Source organism: Belonocnema kinseyi, chromosome 2, assembly GCF_010883055.1.
Source record: "Belonocnema kinseyi isolate 2016_QV_RU_SX_M_011 chromosome 2, B_treatae_v1, whole genome shotgun sequence".
Taxonomy (NCBI): domain Eukaryota; kingdom Metazoa; phylum Arthropoda; class Insecta; order Hymenoptera; family Cynipidae; genus Belonocnema; species Belonocnema kinseyi.
The window spans coordinates 68,318,102-68,335,220 of NC_046658.1; the positions used below are offsets into that span (position 1 = coordinate 68,318,102).

At 29.1% G+C, this 17,119-nt stretch overlaps 2 protein-coding genes across 7 annotated transcripts in view; one reads left to right on the forward strand and one right to left on the reverse strand.

Annotated features, from left to right (window-relative positions):
- The window catches only part of LOC117167061, a 23,458-nt gene continuing 6,339 nt past the window's right edge, over nt 1–17,119 (reverse strand). Inside the window, exons 1-6 of one of the 6 annotated variants that reach the window (XM_033351653.1) lie at nt 15,000–15,045; nt 14,480–14,621; nt 6,431–6,568; nt 4,870–5,321; nt 1,576–1,741; nt 5–1,205 (exon numbers count right to left, since the gene is read on the reverse strand). In XM_033351653.1, the coding sequence (XP_033207544.1) occupies nt 1,101–1,205; nt 1,576–1,741; nt 4,870–5,312 (714 nt within the window). In that variant the 5' untranslated portion in view covers nt 5,313–5,321; nt 6,431–6,568; nt 14,480–14,621; nt 15,000–15,045 and the 3' untranslated portion in view covers nt 5–1,100. Of the gene's footprint in view, nt 1,206–1,575; nt 1,742–4,869; nt 5,322–6,430; nt 6,569–10,318; nt 10,449–14,479; nt 14,622–14,999; nt 15,046–17,119 lie in introns of those variants that run through there. The other 5 variants (XM_033351654.1, XM_033351652.1, XM_033351651.1 and 2 more) reach the window with 5 other exon arrangements.
- Nucleotides 15,407–17,119, forward strand: part of LOC117167060 — a 20,277-nt gene continuing 18,564 nt past the window's right edge. The window contains exon 1 of the mRNA XM_033351647.1: nt 15,407–15,464. The gene's annotated coding sequence lies outside the window, so the exon portion shown is untranslated. The remainder of the gene's footprint in view (nt 15,465–17,119) is intronic.

The window sequence follows — 17,119 nt, forward strand, 5'->3', positions numbered from 1 at the left end:
TTAAGAAGTAATCGTATATTTTTATAAAAATAATTGGCATAGTTGAAGATGTTTACAAATGTGTTACCCAATCAGTATCATTACCATCTCTGCCTAATATATAATACACAAAATAATTAAATTAAGAGATTTTTTGCTTGCCATCGTATAAATGCTATTGTAACTTCCTAATCATAATTCTACCTAAAAAAGGCCTCCACCGGGATCCTACTTCACATACTCAGAGAAAAGTCGAAAAATTACAAATAATCTGGATAATAATTATCCTAAACTCCTCTCAAAATTTAACTCTGGTCCCGATTTTTTCAAATAACGCAATACTATAAATATATTAAATTATGAACCACATTTTACGCATTTCAATAAATAATATTGACTAAATAAACATTATTAAATTTGACTCTGGTAGATAATTTTAACTTTATATTAAATTTAAGACACGATTTTTTATTTTGTTAAATACTGTCAATAAATATCATAGGACGACTAATTCCACTTTAAAGATTTTTCAAGTGCAATGTATATGCATCATTCAAATTTAAAAAAATATTTTATTTTGCAGTAAATATTAGAAGAAACTTTCGAAAATATTTATGATTGATGAATCTTACTCTCAAATTTAGGGAATTTAGTTCTTATTATAAATAAATAACCCCCTAGATGCGATGTCTTTTCCATTAACAGAGGCTCGGATAACGAATTACACGCGCATCTTAAATTATCAATTTGATTGCAATGTCATCCTTAACATGATAATCGTATAATTTAATCATGATAATTTAATACTGAATTGCTATGAAGCAAAAATCATTTTAGTCGATTAAACCAACGAGCTTACGATCTATCAGGTTCCAACAAGTCTTTTCATTTGTTAATGCTTCTTTAATCGGCTTAAAGCGATTAGAAGACATCTAAAGCTTCTTTCTTTTTTTATAGATATGGCTCAAAACATATCTCAATTTTCATACCTCATGAATTGACGCTTAGCGTCTTATTTCCGCACTAAGGCTTAGAACTTAATTAGTTAGGTACTATAAATTATTGTATGCAAATGTAGGTTTACAATTCTAGGAGTAGAATGAAATTTATATCTTTCAATTTTATACGGTGTTGTTGTTTTCGTTGCAGTTATCAGTCGTCTCTTTTTTAGAGGCGATTAGGTTCTCCCACTGTGCTATCAATGTACTACGACGTCTTGGATTTGGCTGTAAAATCGAAAAAGAATTTTAAGATGAGTTTTTCTTCGAAAAATTGTGTCACTATATAGTATATTTTACTGGTTAGCCACGTTAAATAATTTTTCGGGTTATTTTTTAACCTTTAATCCTTTTAATCTGAATTTAGAATTAAGTATCAGAGACGCTTGAATATTGAATTATCTTTTTTATCGATTAAAAAAAATTGTCTTAATTATGCAAAGTTTTTGAACTGCAGTAATTGGAAATGTCTCAAGCTTGATTCTTTAGAATTCAACAGTTAATGAGAATGTAATATTACATAAAATAGATTTATAATTTTTTTTAAAAATCATTTGAAAATATAAAATGGCATTCAAATTCAAAATGAACCTTTTACCTTATGCCTTATTTTATTTTCCTTTTCTACCTCATCTTCGTTTAAAGTATTAGTCGATGTGCCGCTTCTTAACGAACTCGCGCCATCATAAATATCTGAGTCAGTGTCATTGCCTATATCCAGTAAATTTGGTTGAGACTTTGCCAGCATTTTTGATCTCATCAATCTGAAAATTACAGAAAATTTCGTACTTAATTCAAATTTCTTGATGAAACACAATTTAAATCAAACACAAAGAAAGAGGAAACTATTTTTTTAACACTACCATACATTTTTTTTAGAATTGTAACTGTGATATTTTTTTCTAATATTAAAAAAAATTATACTATGCATCAAATTGGATTTTCCCAACAAAGTTTGCTTTCAATTTAGAATTTCCTTAAAAAAGTATTTTTTTGAAGTTGGTTTATTTCCCAGTGTTTCATTTACACTATTATTATATAATTCCAAATAATTTTTTGTCGTTGAGGGATGCAATCTTCAATCTTATTGTAATTTTAATGTTATTTCCGAAATATTTAAACATTTTAATTTTTATGTACATACGAAGCTGAAATAACGTATGATTTTTACGTACTTGGAAACATAAATGCATTATGCTATAAATTATGAAACCTTTTGATGATTTGAAACTTGAATACAAGAGCTTTCTAATATCGTTGAATAGAATTTTGTTTAAAACTTTCAACATTTGTGGATGATTATTTTTGTGATGATGAGGATTTGTGAGGATGATAAATTTTGACGCTTCCAAATTTCACTATTGCCAATTTTATATACTTCAAATTTAAGATTTTTTTACAATTTCAAAAAGATTTTAAAAACTGCTTAAATCTTCGATATTATGAAATTATAAAAATTTAAACTACACTAATTATGGAAAACTCTATTTTGAGTTGTTTCTAAAGTAGGTAAGCTTTTATTATAATAAAATGTTACCTTTTTTATTGCAAAAAAATGTCAGATGTCGATGCTTTTAAAAATTATTTAACATTTGTTAAAATTTTTAGTTTGATTTTGAAGGTACCCTGGCGGACCAAAGGAACCGAGTGGAGCCTCTACAAAGTACCCGTAAAGACCCCGTTGGGTCCCTATTCGGTTTCTTTTTTAAAAACTCTCAAAAACAGCAAAATCAACTTTGAAATTATTGAAATTCGGATTCTACGTTAAAATTCCCTATAGAAGGTCACGGAATAATCGCAATAGTTTTTTTTGCAACGGTAAAAAGTTTTAAAAAATATAAGACGTATAACGCCTGTTGACTGCTACACTTCAAACGCGTCGCCTGTAAGTAGCAGTCAACAGGCGTTATACGTCTAATATTTTTGTAACTTTTTACTGTTGTAAAAAAAACTATTGCGGTTATGCGGTGACCTTCTATAGGGAATTTTAACGTAGAATCCGAATTTCATCAATTTAAAAGTTGATTTTGCTGTTTTTTAGAGTTTTTAAAAAAGGAACCGAATGGGGACCCAATGAGGTCTTTACGGGTACTTTCTAGAGGCTCCATTCGGTTCCTTCAGTCCGCCAGGGTAAGTCTCCAATTTTACAAGTTTTAAAACATTTTTTGAGCCTGTTGACATTTTGTCTAATATCTTATTAAAGGCAACACTTTATTACTATCTCTCATGCTATTAAGGAAGGAAAAACTTCAATTTAATATTATACAGATTGAGGCACTCAGTAACAGCTAAAAAAACAGGCGCTTCTGTAAAATTGAAGCTTCGGATCGAACGAGACATCCATTTTGGCTTCCTTACAGAGGGAGGTTTGTAGTGACCTAAAATTTCATATATAATTTTTGGACATATTTCGATATAATTCGACGCCAGAAGTTCCATATTACAATTTTTTTAAATGTTTAGAGTTATGATTACCCAAATTGTAGCTCCGACTGATATCCAAGTCTGATAGGATATTGTGCTAGATTGGGCATTTAAAAGTAGTTTTTTGCGTTTAGAGATTAAATAAAAATTACCTCGTTTATATGAGAAAAACTTCCTTGATAATCAAAATACAACAAAACGATATCTAGCGTCGTTGGGACGCATCAATCGACCTAGTATTGAAATTTTTATAACCCAACAGTACCAATTTACGAATTTTCAAAAAAATGATTTATTCTGTTCCTACGAGAAAAACTTTTTTCATGTTCAAAATATGACAATACTCTATAAACTGTATTTCTTTGCGACCTTGAAACGCATCGATTGACCTAATTTTGAATCTTTTATGACCCACCAGTACCGATTCATGAAGTTTCAAAAAATTTGAGTATTCTATTTATATGAGGAAAACTCTGTTAATATTACGAATACGACAATATTGTAACTGACATGTTTTTTCGCGTCTTCAAGGCACGTCGAATGACCTATTGACGAACTTTCTATGACCTCTATGAAAATTCCTATATTGATTCCTATATAGGAATCTATATGTGAATTTTCAGGACCTCTTATGATTTAGCAATACCGACTTATAAATTTATAAAATGTATTATTTATCTTGTTAATCTGAGGAAAATTTGTTATCATTCAGAATACAACAGTAACGTGTATCATATATTTGTTCGCGTATTCGTACATTGACTTACTGACGAACTTATGATGACGATTCTTGATTATTCAATAGCTACTCTGAAAGTTTGAAAATAAATTACATTGTTTCTATGAAGAAAACTTTGGCTTTAATTTGGAATATAACACTATCATGAGTTAAAAAGTTGTTCACTGTAACAGAAAACAGCAATTGACATTTCGTTGGGTTTTCTGATTTTCCAAAAATAAGATTTTTGATAAGACAGAAACATTAGCTTGAAAAATATTGAAAGTATCCATTTTTTGTTAAAAACCTCCTTCTATGAGGAAGCAAGTTCATTTGATACCTATGAGGAAGAAAATGTTCATGAAATGAGCACAAATCAATAAATATATAATACTTCGCAGCGGTATTTAACTCAAGCGAAATGTAATTTCGTCATTTAAAAAAATTAATTTATAACTTTAATTCTCCGAACTGTAATTAATATAAGGAACTTATTTGAATCACATAAAAATGTTCACAACATTCTTTTTCCCTTGCCAGATGGTTTATTTACGCTTGAGTCAAGAAATGGTATGTCCCCTCATTATAACCGAAGCCCCAATTGTAATTGAAAAGCGATAAATGGTCTAGTCTAGGGATTCGAAAATAGAGACCTTTCACCGGCCGAATATAAAATAAGGAATATAGCATAAATTGAAACTAAGATGTGATGCTTGCAAAAATGCAATACAACTTAAAAAAAGGGTTAACCTTAACTCATTTTCTCGTTCTTTCATCTCATTGAGTTCCTTCTGAATTTTCTGTTCCACTGGAACATATCCTTTTCTTGTTGGTTTCACTTTAGGTTCATCAGGTTCGATCTGAATTTCCAAACTTCTATTGAAAGCCTTTATACTCAGGGGATTTAGAGTAATAGTCGGAACAGGAGACTGCTTATTAAATTCATTATTGGAAGCTGGCTGTGATTTATAAATTTTCCCTCGAGTAGCTAAAAACCTGTGCATCAATCCTTTTTGGCTAGGGCTTGTTGCGAAACGAAGAGGTGTGGGTGTTGTGCGAGTAGAAATCACACCGTTGGTCATTTTAGGTGTTAAAGTCGGTGCCACCGGGGTTGTGGGAGATGTTACTGCTTCCAAAATTTGGGGAGTTGATGTTGTTCTTTTCAGTTTTCCTGATGCAAGGGCTTGTGGCATTCGTCGAACCTGAAAGAAAAGCAAAAAGTTATTATTTCTTTCGAAATTAACTCACTGAACAAATGTTAAATCTGCTATATATTTGCATATGTTTTTCTTAGAGGGAAATACTTTGGGTCTGAGATTCTTAGATAATATAGCCATTTAGCATTAATATAAGCTTATTAGTTACGTTCCAGTTATCAAAGATATCCGGTACATTATAACAGTTAGTCGCTAATGGATTGAGACGAAAGGCTCTTTTTCATGGAAGAACTGCTAATTTTTCAAAATCTAAGCGATTGAATTGGAACGTAAAATTTCAATCAGAAGAGTCTCTGTGTTTTATTCGCCCTTAAAACAGGGAAGAATGTAAAGCTATAAAAGTACTTTATTCAGATCATTCTCTTGATAAAGAAATAAAATCTACAAATCAATATATTATCTTTGATGAAAAATTGATTTGATAACTCCATGTTGAATAATTTCTATTTTTACCTTAAGCTTTCGAGCAAATCGTAAATGGAATGTAAAATACATTATAAATATAATCTTCCTTCAATTACCTCAGAAATTAGTAAAGTTGCAAAAATGCCTGAACTTTCTATAATGATGACTACTTGCGATTAAGTCGATAATATGATTTTGCTGATTGAAGACATTCATTTCCGTTCTATTCGATCAATATCATCATAATCAAAGCAAAGTGATAGTGTTTGAATTGTACTAAAGAACCTGGAGATAAGATCTGATTGCGGAAGATATACATGACAATTTTTCACGGACATATCAAGGCTTTGTCCAACGTATAAATATGATAATTTCCTATTCCTAAATTACCCCTTTGTTTTCTTCAAAATAAAAAAGTTTTCACATTAATAAGAATTCTTTTTTCTTGCCTCGAGGTCTTCCTAATGAGTCAGCTATTATTTCACACAAGTCTTCCATTATCTTTTGTATTACCGAAAATCATTTATCGAGTATTTTGAAGGAGTTCTAAAAACATTTCGGTCAAGAGAAATTGACAAAGAATAAAATGATCACTTTAAATTTACGAGGACACGTTTCTTAGATAAAATTCGGATTTAGGATTAAAGACAAATTAATCAACAATAAACTTAAAAGATTATAAAAAATACCTTCGAATCGACGGTTTCATGTGACGTGGTCTTGATGCTTCCTACGTTTCGAAGTTCGTGTTCCCTTTCTGTAACTTCTTCGATTTCTTTTTGTATTCTGTCTGTCGCTTTTTTGAGCTGCTCAAGTCTGTGATCAGCCTGAAATCGTTAAAAAAAAACATTTGATAATTTTTAATAATGTATTAAGATCGCAATTATTTCCGTCATCGAAATATTAATATTATCATATGTGTGTAAAACCAGAAATATGAGTTTCGAATTTGTAATACACAACCCGGTTTTTATAGCCTTTCAAAACGAATACTATCAATGTATAAATATGCTGGGCAACTTTCTAGTTTCTAACTTCTGAATGATAATCCTGAAATATATTTTATCCACATGACCGACAATCGAGAGGTCTTGAGTCCGCCCACCTTCCACAAAAGCGTGGACTTTTTTAGAATTTAACTTCACATTTTTTAAAAGTAATCCCGAATATTATAGAGCCATAAATTTAAATCCTTTCTTCCTAAAATTCCATGACTTAACCCTGATTTTTCCCGGTTAAATTTCTCATTTTCCCTGACCATTAATATTCAAAGGCCAGCATTTTAATTCTTTAAAATTTTTAGATAGAAATTTTATAAGCGGAATAAAACAATAAATTGCCAGATTTAAATTAAAACATTTCAAATGTATGGTTTTGTTTTAACTAAAAAAGATAACTTTTCTACCATAAAAGATGAATTTTTAATTTAAAAGAACAAAATTTCAACAAACCAGTTGAATTTTCGACCAAAAATGATAACTTTTTAACAAAATAGTTAAATTTTCAACGAAATAGTTGAGTTTTTTAACAAATTTTGAATTTCTAAATAAATAGTCGAATTTTTAAAGAAAAAGGACGAAACTTGAACAAAAACAGTTGCACTTCAAAGAAATTATTGAATTTCTTAAAAAACAGTTGAATTTTCAACAAAATTAATTCCATATCCAAAAGGACAAATTTTTTGCCCAAATAGACAAATGTTTAACACAACAATTGTATTTGCAACAAAAACGATGAACTTACAACAAAATACGTTAATTTGCAACAAACAAATTAATTTTGCAACAAAATAATACTTGAACTTGAATAATACTCGAACTTTCTTTCCACAGAGATTAATTTTCAACCAAATAGTTGAATTCCCAAACAAAAAAGAATAAAAATTGATCAAAAACCAGATGAATTTCTAATTAAATTATTGAGTTTTCAAGCCTGAAAGGCGGATTTCTTTAAGTACACTTGAATTTTTAATCGAATAGTTGAATTTTTAACGTACAAAGATGAATTCTTAACGAACAAACAAAACACATAATAGTTGATATTTTAACCGAAAAAGATGAAAATTCTACAAAAAAAATAGATTTTAAAACCAAAAAGACAAAGTTTCATCGAAATAGTTGAATTTTCAAGTTTAAAAGACGAATTTTCTAGAAGATAGTTTAATTACGAAACCCGAGAAGTTGATTTTTTTAAACAAAGGATAAACCCTCAACAAAAATGTAATATTTGATATTGCAAAAAAAAAAACATTTTGTAACAAAATAGTTAACATTGTAACCAAATAGTTCAATTTTCAACCAAATAATTCAATTTTCAAGCAAATATTTTCATTTTTGACTAAATAGTTGAATTTTTAAACTACAAAGATGAATTCTCAAAGTTTTAAAGTCTCAAAATCTCAAAAATGTGTAACCAAGAAGATTAGTTTTCAATCAAAAAGACGAATTTCGAACATAACAAATAATTTCTCTAAGAAGCTGTTAAAATTTCAACTAAAAAGATCGATTGTCAATCAAAAAGATATGAATTCTCAAATAAATTTATGAATTTTCCAACCGAAATAGTTTAATCCTCAACCAAACAAGATTAATTTTCAACCAAACAGTATTATTGTTATCCAAGAAAAATGTCCTTTCGACTGACAGATACATTTTTTTAACCAAAAAGACGAATTAAAAAAATATATGTTATGTTAATAATAGTTCAGCTCCAAAATATCAGTTTTTTTTTTTAATTTAATTTTTCCCTGACCAATTTTTTATTTTCCCTGACCATTAATCTTCAAAGACCAGTATGTTAATCTTGCAATATTTTTAACATCAAATTTTTTATGAGCAGAATAAAGTAATTTCAAATTCAAATTTAAAAGTTGCAAGTTTATTACCCTTAACTGTTATTTAATTAAAAATCCCTGACTTTTCCTGACCAATAAAATTCTCTGTCTTTTCTCTAATTTCCTGGGCTTCCCTGACCTAGGTCCGTGTTAAAATGAATCTCAGATAACACCGAGCGTTAGTAACATCACTCTGATTCCAAAGGCGAAATAATCGTGAATTTAACTTTCTTGCATAAATTTCCAAGGATTTTTTTGAATAAGTCTGTTATTACATACAAAAAAAATTGCAAACCAGTATTTAAAGTTTTCATTAAGAGGAAATTGTGGTTTAACAAGAACGAAGGATGCAATTTATTCACCTGTGGATAGGCATCACATCCTTCAGGTTTATTCAAGACCCTGAATTCTCCAGAATCGTGAATCACACGTGAATCATGAGAGTCAAGGTTTCAAAAATCATTTATATTTTTTTAGTTTACTTTCCTCCCACGCATTTCTAAAAAAATGTATTAATTTCTAATTGCATTATAATGCAGACTCAAGTTCCAAAATAAAATTTAGACTCCTGGATTTTTAATTCGAAAATGTCATTTGTAAATTAATTTTAAAAAAAATTAAATTGAAAATTCTCATAGAGTTGACATTTTTTATTTCAGGGGTTGCTAATTTTATTTCCAAATACTTACATTTTTATTTTTTTCTCAAATTTCGTCACTTTTCGAAGTAACATTTCTTTCGAAATATAATTGCTTCAAAATCATACGCTCGTGTAATTTTATTACATAACCATTTAAATTGCAACAGAAATTTCTTTCAAATATAATTTATAAGTATGCCTTTCAAACTTTGCTTTTTCCAATTCCACTTTTATTAAAACCCTGAAATAAAGTAACAGAGCTCGCTTTGCACTTACAGGATGTAGTTTTTCTGAAAATCTACTGTATTTTTTCGTTGAATTTTTAAAATATAAAAAGTTAACTTTATACAAAATCGCATATTTTTTATTTTTCATTTGGGCCATTGTTATCACCGGGAGAAATTTTTATCAAAAAATTCCATCTTCGAATTTGCGAAGTTCAAATTCTTTAGCGCGATATGTAGTCTCTACAAAATTGAATTTAAAAAATTCATACTTGTATATGCAATGTTTCTTTCAATTAAACTTCTCCAAATTAACCCTTCTGAATGAAAAACTGCTTCACAAATAATGTCCGAGGAAAGAAATAATTGGAACAGCAGAATAAAGTGAAGAACTGATGTTTCCCAAGACTTAATAAAATTATAACTCGACAGGTTCCAGTTATACAGACTCTAAAGAATCATAAACAAGTCGTAGGTAGAAGAAGCGTCGTAAAAAACTTTTTCTAGCCACTTTAAGAAGATATGAATTGAGAAGTGGTACTAAAACCTAGGAGATATCACATTCTAAATGGAAAGATAAAATATAAAATAGATTACGGAATATAGTATGACTTTTTACGAGGAGTCACTCGATTAACGGTAACGGAATTCCGCAAAACTAGCTGCACACGTCTAAACGATTAGCCACTGTAAGTACTGTAAGTACTGTAAGTACTATAAGTACTGTAACCACAGCGTTCATGACCTCTCGAGTGTTACGGCTGAGTCCCTTGAATGTTGGTAACTGTTTGAAACTGTTACAGAAACACTCGAACGAAAACAAATCGAATAGAAGACTTCAAAGGAAAAACCAATTTGTTTTAATATCATGTATACGTACTATAATTTTAATTTTAATTTTGAATTTGGAGTCCAAACGCACGTGCTCACTTCCACGAGAGAACTGAATTGGAAAGAAGTTTGTTTAACTACTTGGTGAAGACTGTAAAGACTGAAAAGAGAGGAGCAAAGAATGCTGCTCGCAAGTCAGAGCGCTGGTTAACTGTAACCTGGGACTGTTTCCTTTCTAAAAAAAATGGGCCATGGATCTGCTCAGACGACAGACGTACGTGCTCATCAGTTTCTTAAAATTGGCAAGGAGATCCTGAGAGGGTTTTCAAAAAATGGAGAAAGTTGCCTTTGCCTTTCTCCCTGTCATCTGCACCTGCTGATATCCCTGAGGATCTGAGAGGATGATGTATTGCCTCCGCACTTGCGATGTACAAGTCCTTCCTAGTCCAGTAATTAAACGCCAAGTGATAAATGAACACTTTGACGACTGGCAAAGTAGAAACGTATTAGAATGACTTTGCTAATTCTTCAGATCCGGATTATAGGAAGAGATCTACAGTGCATCTGGATTTTTACGCTACTTTAATCAATTTTTCGCAAAGTTTAGCCTTGATTTTTTTAAATATATGTAAAGATAAAAAAGATAGAATATTACTTGCAGACATTGAAGATTTTGGTTCGAAAATACAACTTTTTGTTTAGAAATCTTATTTTTATTCTTTTGAGAAAGTACGACTTATTCTTTTCAATAAATATGAAGACCCATTTTAAACATTAAAAAATACAGTTTTTGAATTAGTAAGCTGACTGTATGATTCTGTATTAATTTGACTTCGATTTATTTTTTGAATTTCCACATTCGATATTTACAAAACTTCTTCTTAAATTTACCAGGAACAATCAACGAGCGTTTCATGCGCGACCAACTTTCTTGCCGCTTAAATATAATATTGATGACGAAAAAAAAATAGGATAGTCAGTGCCACAATTTTAGAAAATATATAATTTTATATATATCCGTATTTGTCAATATCACAATTTAAACTATAATTACAAACTGCGAGAACAATACATTATAGTAGTACCTAAAGTAGAACATGTACAGTAGGGCGTATCGAAAAAACAAAAAGTTGTTTGCGCGAAGTTATAATAGCAATGAAAACTTTCTTTTGGCAGCCAAAAACACTCCCCTAAAGTTTCATAAACAAATTCCTTATGTCTCGGGATCGTAGATATAACTAAAATCTCAAAAAATGAAGCACTTCTTCAAATTTCAAATTTGTCAACATTCCGTATATATTATTGTTGCAACATATTGCAAATACTTTCCTATTGAAGTATATCACACATTGCACACATTCCAATTTGAAGAAGTGTTTTGTTTTTTGAGATTTTTAGCTATATCTACAATGCAAAAACAAAAGAAATTTTTTTATGAAACTTTAGGCGAGTATTTTAGACTCATAAAGAAAAAATTGCATTGCTATTACAACTTTTTTTTCAATACGTCTTAATCCTAATGTACAGGGATCTCTCATTTTCTCCAGTGTAAGTTTGTACTCATTTTTTTAAATATTTTCAGAGAAGCTCATTGTTTATGGTTTAACTCATTTTTTTGATAAGAATAAAATTTGATTTTCTTTTGGAAAATCTTGTTATTATAGAATTTCCGAGTAAAATATCAGATTGATAAGTTCCAATTTTTTGAAAAATTTTCCAATATCTACATCTTCAGAATACATTGCAATAACACTTTGTTATATCCTTTTACTTACAGCACAAATATTGACAACAATTATGTACTTTTATTTTTGTAGCTTTAGCAGTAGCTTATAATAATATTTGCTGCAATTGGTTTTTTCTTACTATCGCTTTTTACCAATTTTTTTAAATTGGTTGAATTTGTAATAATATTAATAATGGCTTATTAGTTTAGGAAAAACACTCTCTGCAACTATATTTTTTCCAATTTTGAAAGTAATTTTTTCCCGGCAGAAATCGTTAAAACAATTTTTTTTAAGAAAACATATTTTAAACAAATAGCTATATTTGAATATTATTTATTGATTTTTTAAATTCAAAACTGTAAAGTTTAAGGGAATGTTTTCTCCGGAAAAATAAACTATGATGTATTAAAACTCAACCATTTTTAGAAAATTGGTAAGATGCGCCAGCAAGAAAAAATACAAGAACCAAAACTATTGTTAAATAACTACTTTTTGTTAGTTTCAAACTTAAAAAAAATCGTGTTTCTTTAACAAGAAATAACTGATAATAATGATTCCAGTCTTAAAATCATAGAAACCTTTTTTTGCCAGTGACTCCATATTTGGCACGAAAAACCTTAAAAAGGCAAAACTGACGATTTCGAAACTTTTTAAAAGAACAAAAAATTTCTTTTTGTAATAACCAAATAAAGTAATATTTCTTGAATTCAATACAATTAAATAAATCTGAAAAAGAAGAAGGTTTTTGTACATTAAAAAAATATTTATTTGCCCAAAAGTTTTTTAAACAATTTCAGATTTTTACAATTTTATGAACTTTAAAATTCAAGAACTGAGATTTGGAAAATTTCTGTACTTCTTTCAGATGCCAAACCATAAGTTTTTTCCCCAGTTCAAATAATTTTGAATTAAATCAAATAAAAATAACTTCGTAATCAAAGGTGTAAATATATACATATAAATGCAATATGGCACATGAGTTATGATCAAATTACTTATCTTTGTCAGTATGTTAAATAGTCTTTGATTTTAGAAGATTACTAAATTAAATTTATTTTGTTTTATCAACTAAGCTTATATTTAAACTAAGCTAATGTTATCTGATTAAATTTGGTTGGTAAACATTTCAAAATGATTGATTTATTTTAAGAATATTCATATGCTAAATTAAACTTATAAAACAAAAATATAATTTTCTTGTTAAACGAGTGCTCAAATAAAAAGCCTATAAAAAGTCCAAGAAAGATAATAGTAGTCAACAAAAAAGAAAAATTTCACCAATTTCTCTAGCAGATTAATTCTTTTTCCCCAGTAGTGCAGGAAACTCTCTCGTTGCTCATAAGGTAATTCAAGAATAATTAAACCTGGGAATGTCAGTGAAATTTTAACCAATAGACAACTGAAGATGGCTTAACACTCTGCATTTGTCGTTCACGTTTCAATCGTACATAATTATGTTCGTAATCAGCGTGTGACGAAAAATGCTCAAGGAAAGCAAAATTAACTAGAAAAAAAGTATATAAAATAAAGTAAAAGCTCTAAAATAAAATGTAATTACCTTATATAACAATTTATTTGCGGAACATATGCAAGCTATCTGCACTTTGCCACTTAAACAGTAATCAAAGATGCTATATCTCGTTATGTCCCAGGAAGACTGACCGAAAGTTCATTCGTTTGGAAAATACCGACCATAAGTGAGATTTTATTTGCGACTAATTTTACTAATCGTCTCGTGGAGAAAATTACGTAGGAGAAAGTCAAAACATAGTACATAAATATATATAATGCCACCATTTTTAAGAATCCAATAAACCAAGGAATTTCTTTTTATGGTTCAATCTCAATTTGTTGCAAAAAGAAGGTCATAAATATTCAGAAATAAAAAGGACGTAATATTCGATTTCTATAATTATGCTAAAAAATAATGTTAGAATATATTTTCTGCCTTCTTTTTATAGTACATTTTCAGGATTGTTTTAATTTAAAAAATACTTCTGCAGGCCTAAATTACAATTCTTGCAATAAATGTGAAATTGCATATTTCGTGCCTATGTTTTTTCGTTGAATTACATTACAAATTATTAATAATTTCCCCCTAATAATGATGAGACGCATAAATCAGATACTGAGCATTCTTTATGAAAGTGTCAAATCATGACAACATGGCATAAACATTCGCTGTTTTTAAATATCATCTAGAATGGAAATAAAAAACAATGGTATCTAAAAACTATTCAAAAACAGAAAAAAGTAACTTTACTCTTTCTGAAGCTGTAATAGACATCTCAGATCATCCTTTCGATTTCGATAGCACAATTAAAATTTGTACAAAATAATAATAACTTATAAAAAAAACAATGCTATAGTATTTCTGTAAAAAATAGAAGAAATAAAAAGTGTCCTATTTTCAGAACAGATATTTGAAGAAAACAATTTGTTGGTGCGAGTAATTTTCTAGCCAAAGATGCAGTTTTACGTACAGATTCTGAAATTGGGATTTTCTAGATTTCTGCGAAAATTCCTGATGGTGGAGCTTTACAAAATTTCCCATCGTCTTCTATGATGCGCAACTTGCGAATGGAATATTCTGTGTGAAATGGAACGCTTGATCGAGCATGTTCGCTGAAAAATGTAGATCAACCAATTTGTAAAGCAGTCGAACCGGTTTTTTTAAAGATCCTTACGCCCTCTGGCATAACTTTCCTAACAGAGAATTACCGTGAAAAGCACTTTTTCCTATTCTCCCTTGATAAGGAGTATAATTGCAATATGAAAGGAATTCATTTTATTGTGAAAACTGTCTTATTGTACAACGAAAGCATTTCAAATTAATTTAATTTAAATCCACAAGGCTCGCAATTTTGTATGATTTTCATATCAATTTAACTTCAATATTTCGAGGAAAACAGAAATTTAATAAATTTCAGAAAACTATAAGTGGATTTTTGTTAAAAACACCTCACTAATTTGTACTTCTTATAATTTGGCAATATATCTTACTTTTTAACATTTTTCAGGAAGAGTTGTTTCTTGTAGTAAAAATAATAGAAGACTGCGGAAACTAAAATTGCTTCTGGTATCGTAAAATACAAAACCGAAGATAAGACTAGGTAATACATTTTCATAGTATGAATAAAAAGTGGTAAACAATGATAACGTTTAGAGAAAATTCCGAGGAAAATTCTATTGTTCAACAGTTAAATGTTCATTAACTAAAATAAAATCGTCCCGCTGCGTGGACACATTCTCAACGCGCGCTGCTCGCAAATCTGAGCGCGCCTTGGTCGCTCGGCTATTGTTTCTCGCGCTTCGCGCTCAATAATTTTTTTATCTCTCGGTACGCGCTCGGTCTTTCTATTTTCTCCAAGTTTGTGCACAGACTTTTTAAAATTAATGGTCAAAATATCGACAACTGTAATCTGGTGATTGTGAATTCTCTTTTGTTAAAGCTGTTTCGGCTGTAAGGTATAACACATTCTTATCACATATCTTGTGCTTCGCACTCGATTTTGTCAAAAATTAAAAATTTCCTATGTTATGCTCAACACTATTATATCAAACGTATATTACATTTATTCATGTACCTCGGCCTGGTATTGATTATTTAGAGCTTGCAATAAAAGTACAAATTACATTGCATTATAGTATTGCAACATGTGTCTTTTCATTGCCTTGTTTTTTATAATTTATAATTGCAAAAAAGCTTGTGTCGTTTTTCCATAAATTTAATTTATTTTCAATGTTATTTTTTACGATTTAAACTAAAAATACGCATCCTAGCGTAGAGTGATTCTAAGCAAATTTTAAGACATAATTTAGGCGAAAAATTTTGTTTAATAAAACGTTACTGAAGCTTGCGGCCTTTTTTTCAAAAAGTGAATTTTTTATTTCTAATATATTTGTATAACGAGAGTTTATAACATATTTGCAGATATTTTTTTATTGAACTATTTTTGCCTTCTCATTTGTTTCGTCTTTTGTGTAGCTTTCTCAACCATTTTATTTCTTTATTTTCAATTATATATTTTTTTTACTAAGAACACAAAAACTACGCGTCCTATCGAAAAATTATTAAAGACAAATGTGTAGCGATTTTTTGGATAAGCAATTTTTTTCCATATGCATTGTTTTCATAGCTTTGTGTCATTATTCCAAAAATTTGACTATTTTATTTTTAATTTTATTTTTTACGATTAAAATAAAAACTGCCCATCCTATTAAAATGAGATAGCTAAACAAACGTGTAAATATTTTTAAAATGCACAATTTTTTTAAACCACCTTTTTTCGTACCGTGCATCGTTTTTCAAAAAAATTAATTGTTTTATTCTTCATATTATGTTTCACGGGTAAAACAAAAACTACGCATACTGTCTAAAAATTATTAATAAAAAGTTCTAGTTCTTTTTTGAGTGAATAAATGTTGTTTATTTATTTTTTTCGCAGCTTTGTCGTTTGTCCAAAAATTTAATTTTTTATTTTTGATGCTATTTCTTCGGAATACAAAAAAATTATGCGTCCTATTAAAATTTAGTTAAAAAGAAATTTGTAGATCTTTATATGAATGCACAGTTTTCGTAAAGTCATATTTTTCCGTATCTTGTATAGTTTGACCGCAAAATGAAATTGTTAATTTTTGATTATTTTTTTGAGCGATCAAAATTTGAATTTCTGATTTTTCGAAAAAATTCAAAAGTTATTATGATAATCTTGTAGGGATTTTAAAAAGTAACGTTTTTCTTCTTTTCATGTTTTTTATATATCGTACGTTGTTTAATTTAAAATGTTCATTTTCGTTTGCTTTATTGGATTTTGAAAATGCTATAACTCTGATCATTTTTTTTTTATCGAAAAACGGCATAAGAATCAATTGTTCGAATTTACAAGTACTATGAATATTCGAGCCGACGCAAAAACTATTTTTTCTGAATCAGAGGGCTTCAAAACGTGGAGGTTCAAAGAAATCCGCGATAGTCAGTTTTCACATAAAAGCAATACCTTCACATCATAATGAGAATGTAATAAGTTTTACAAGCAATATACAAATTAAAGAAAGATAATTCGCAGAAATTATTAGGTTGAAGAAAGGTCACTTTATTATTTTTACAAAGTGATTATAAA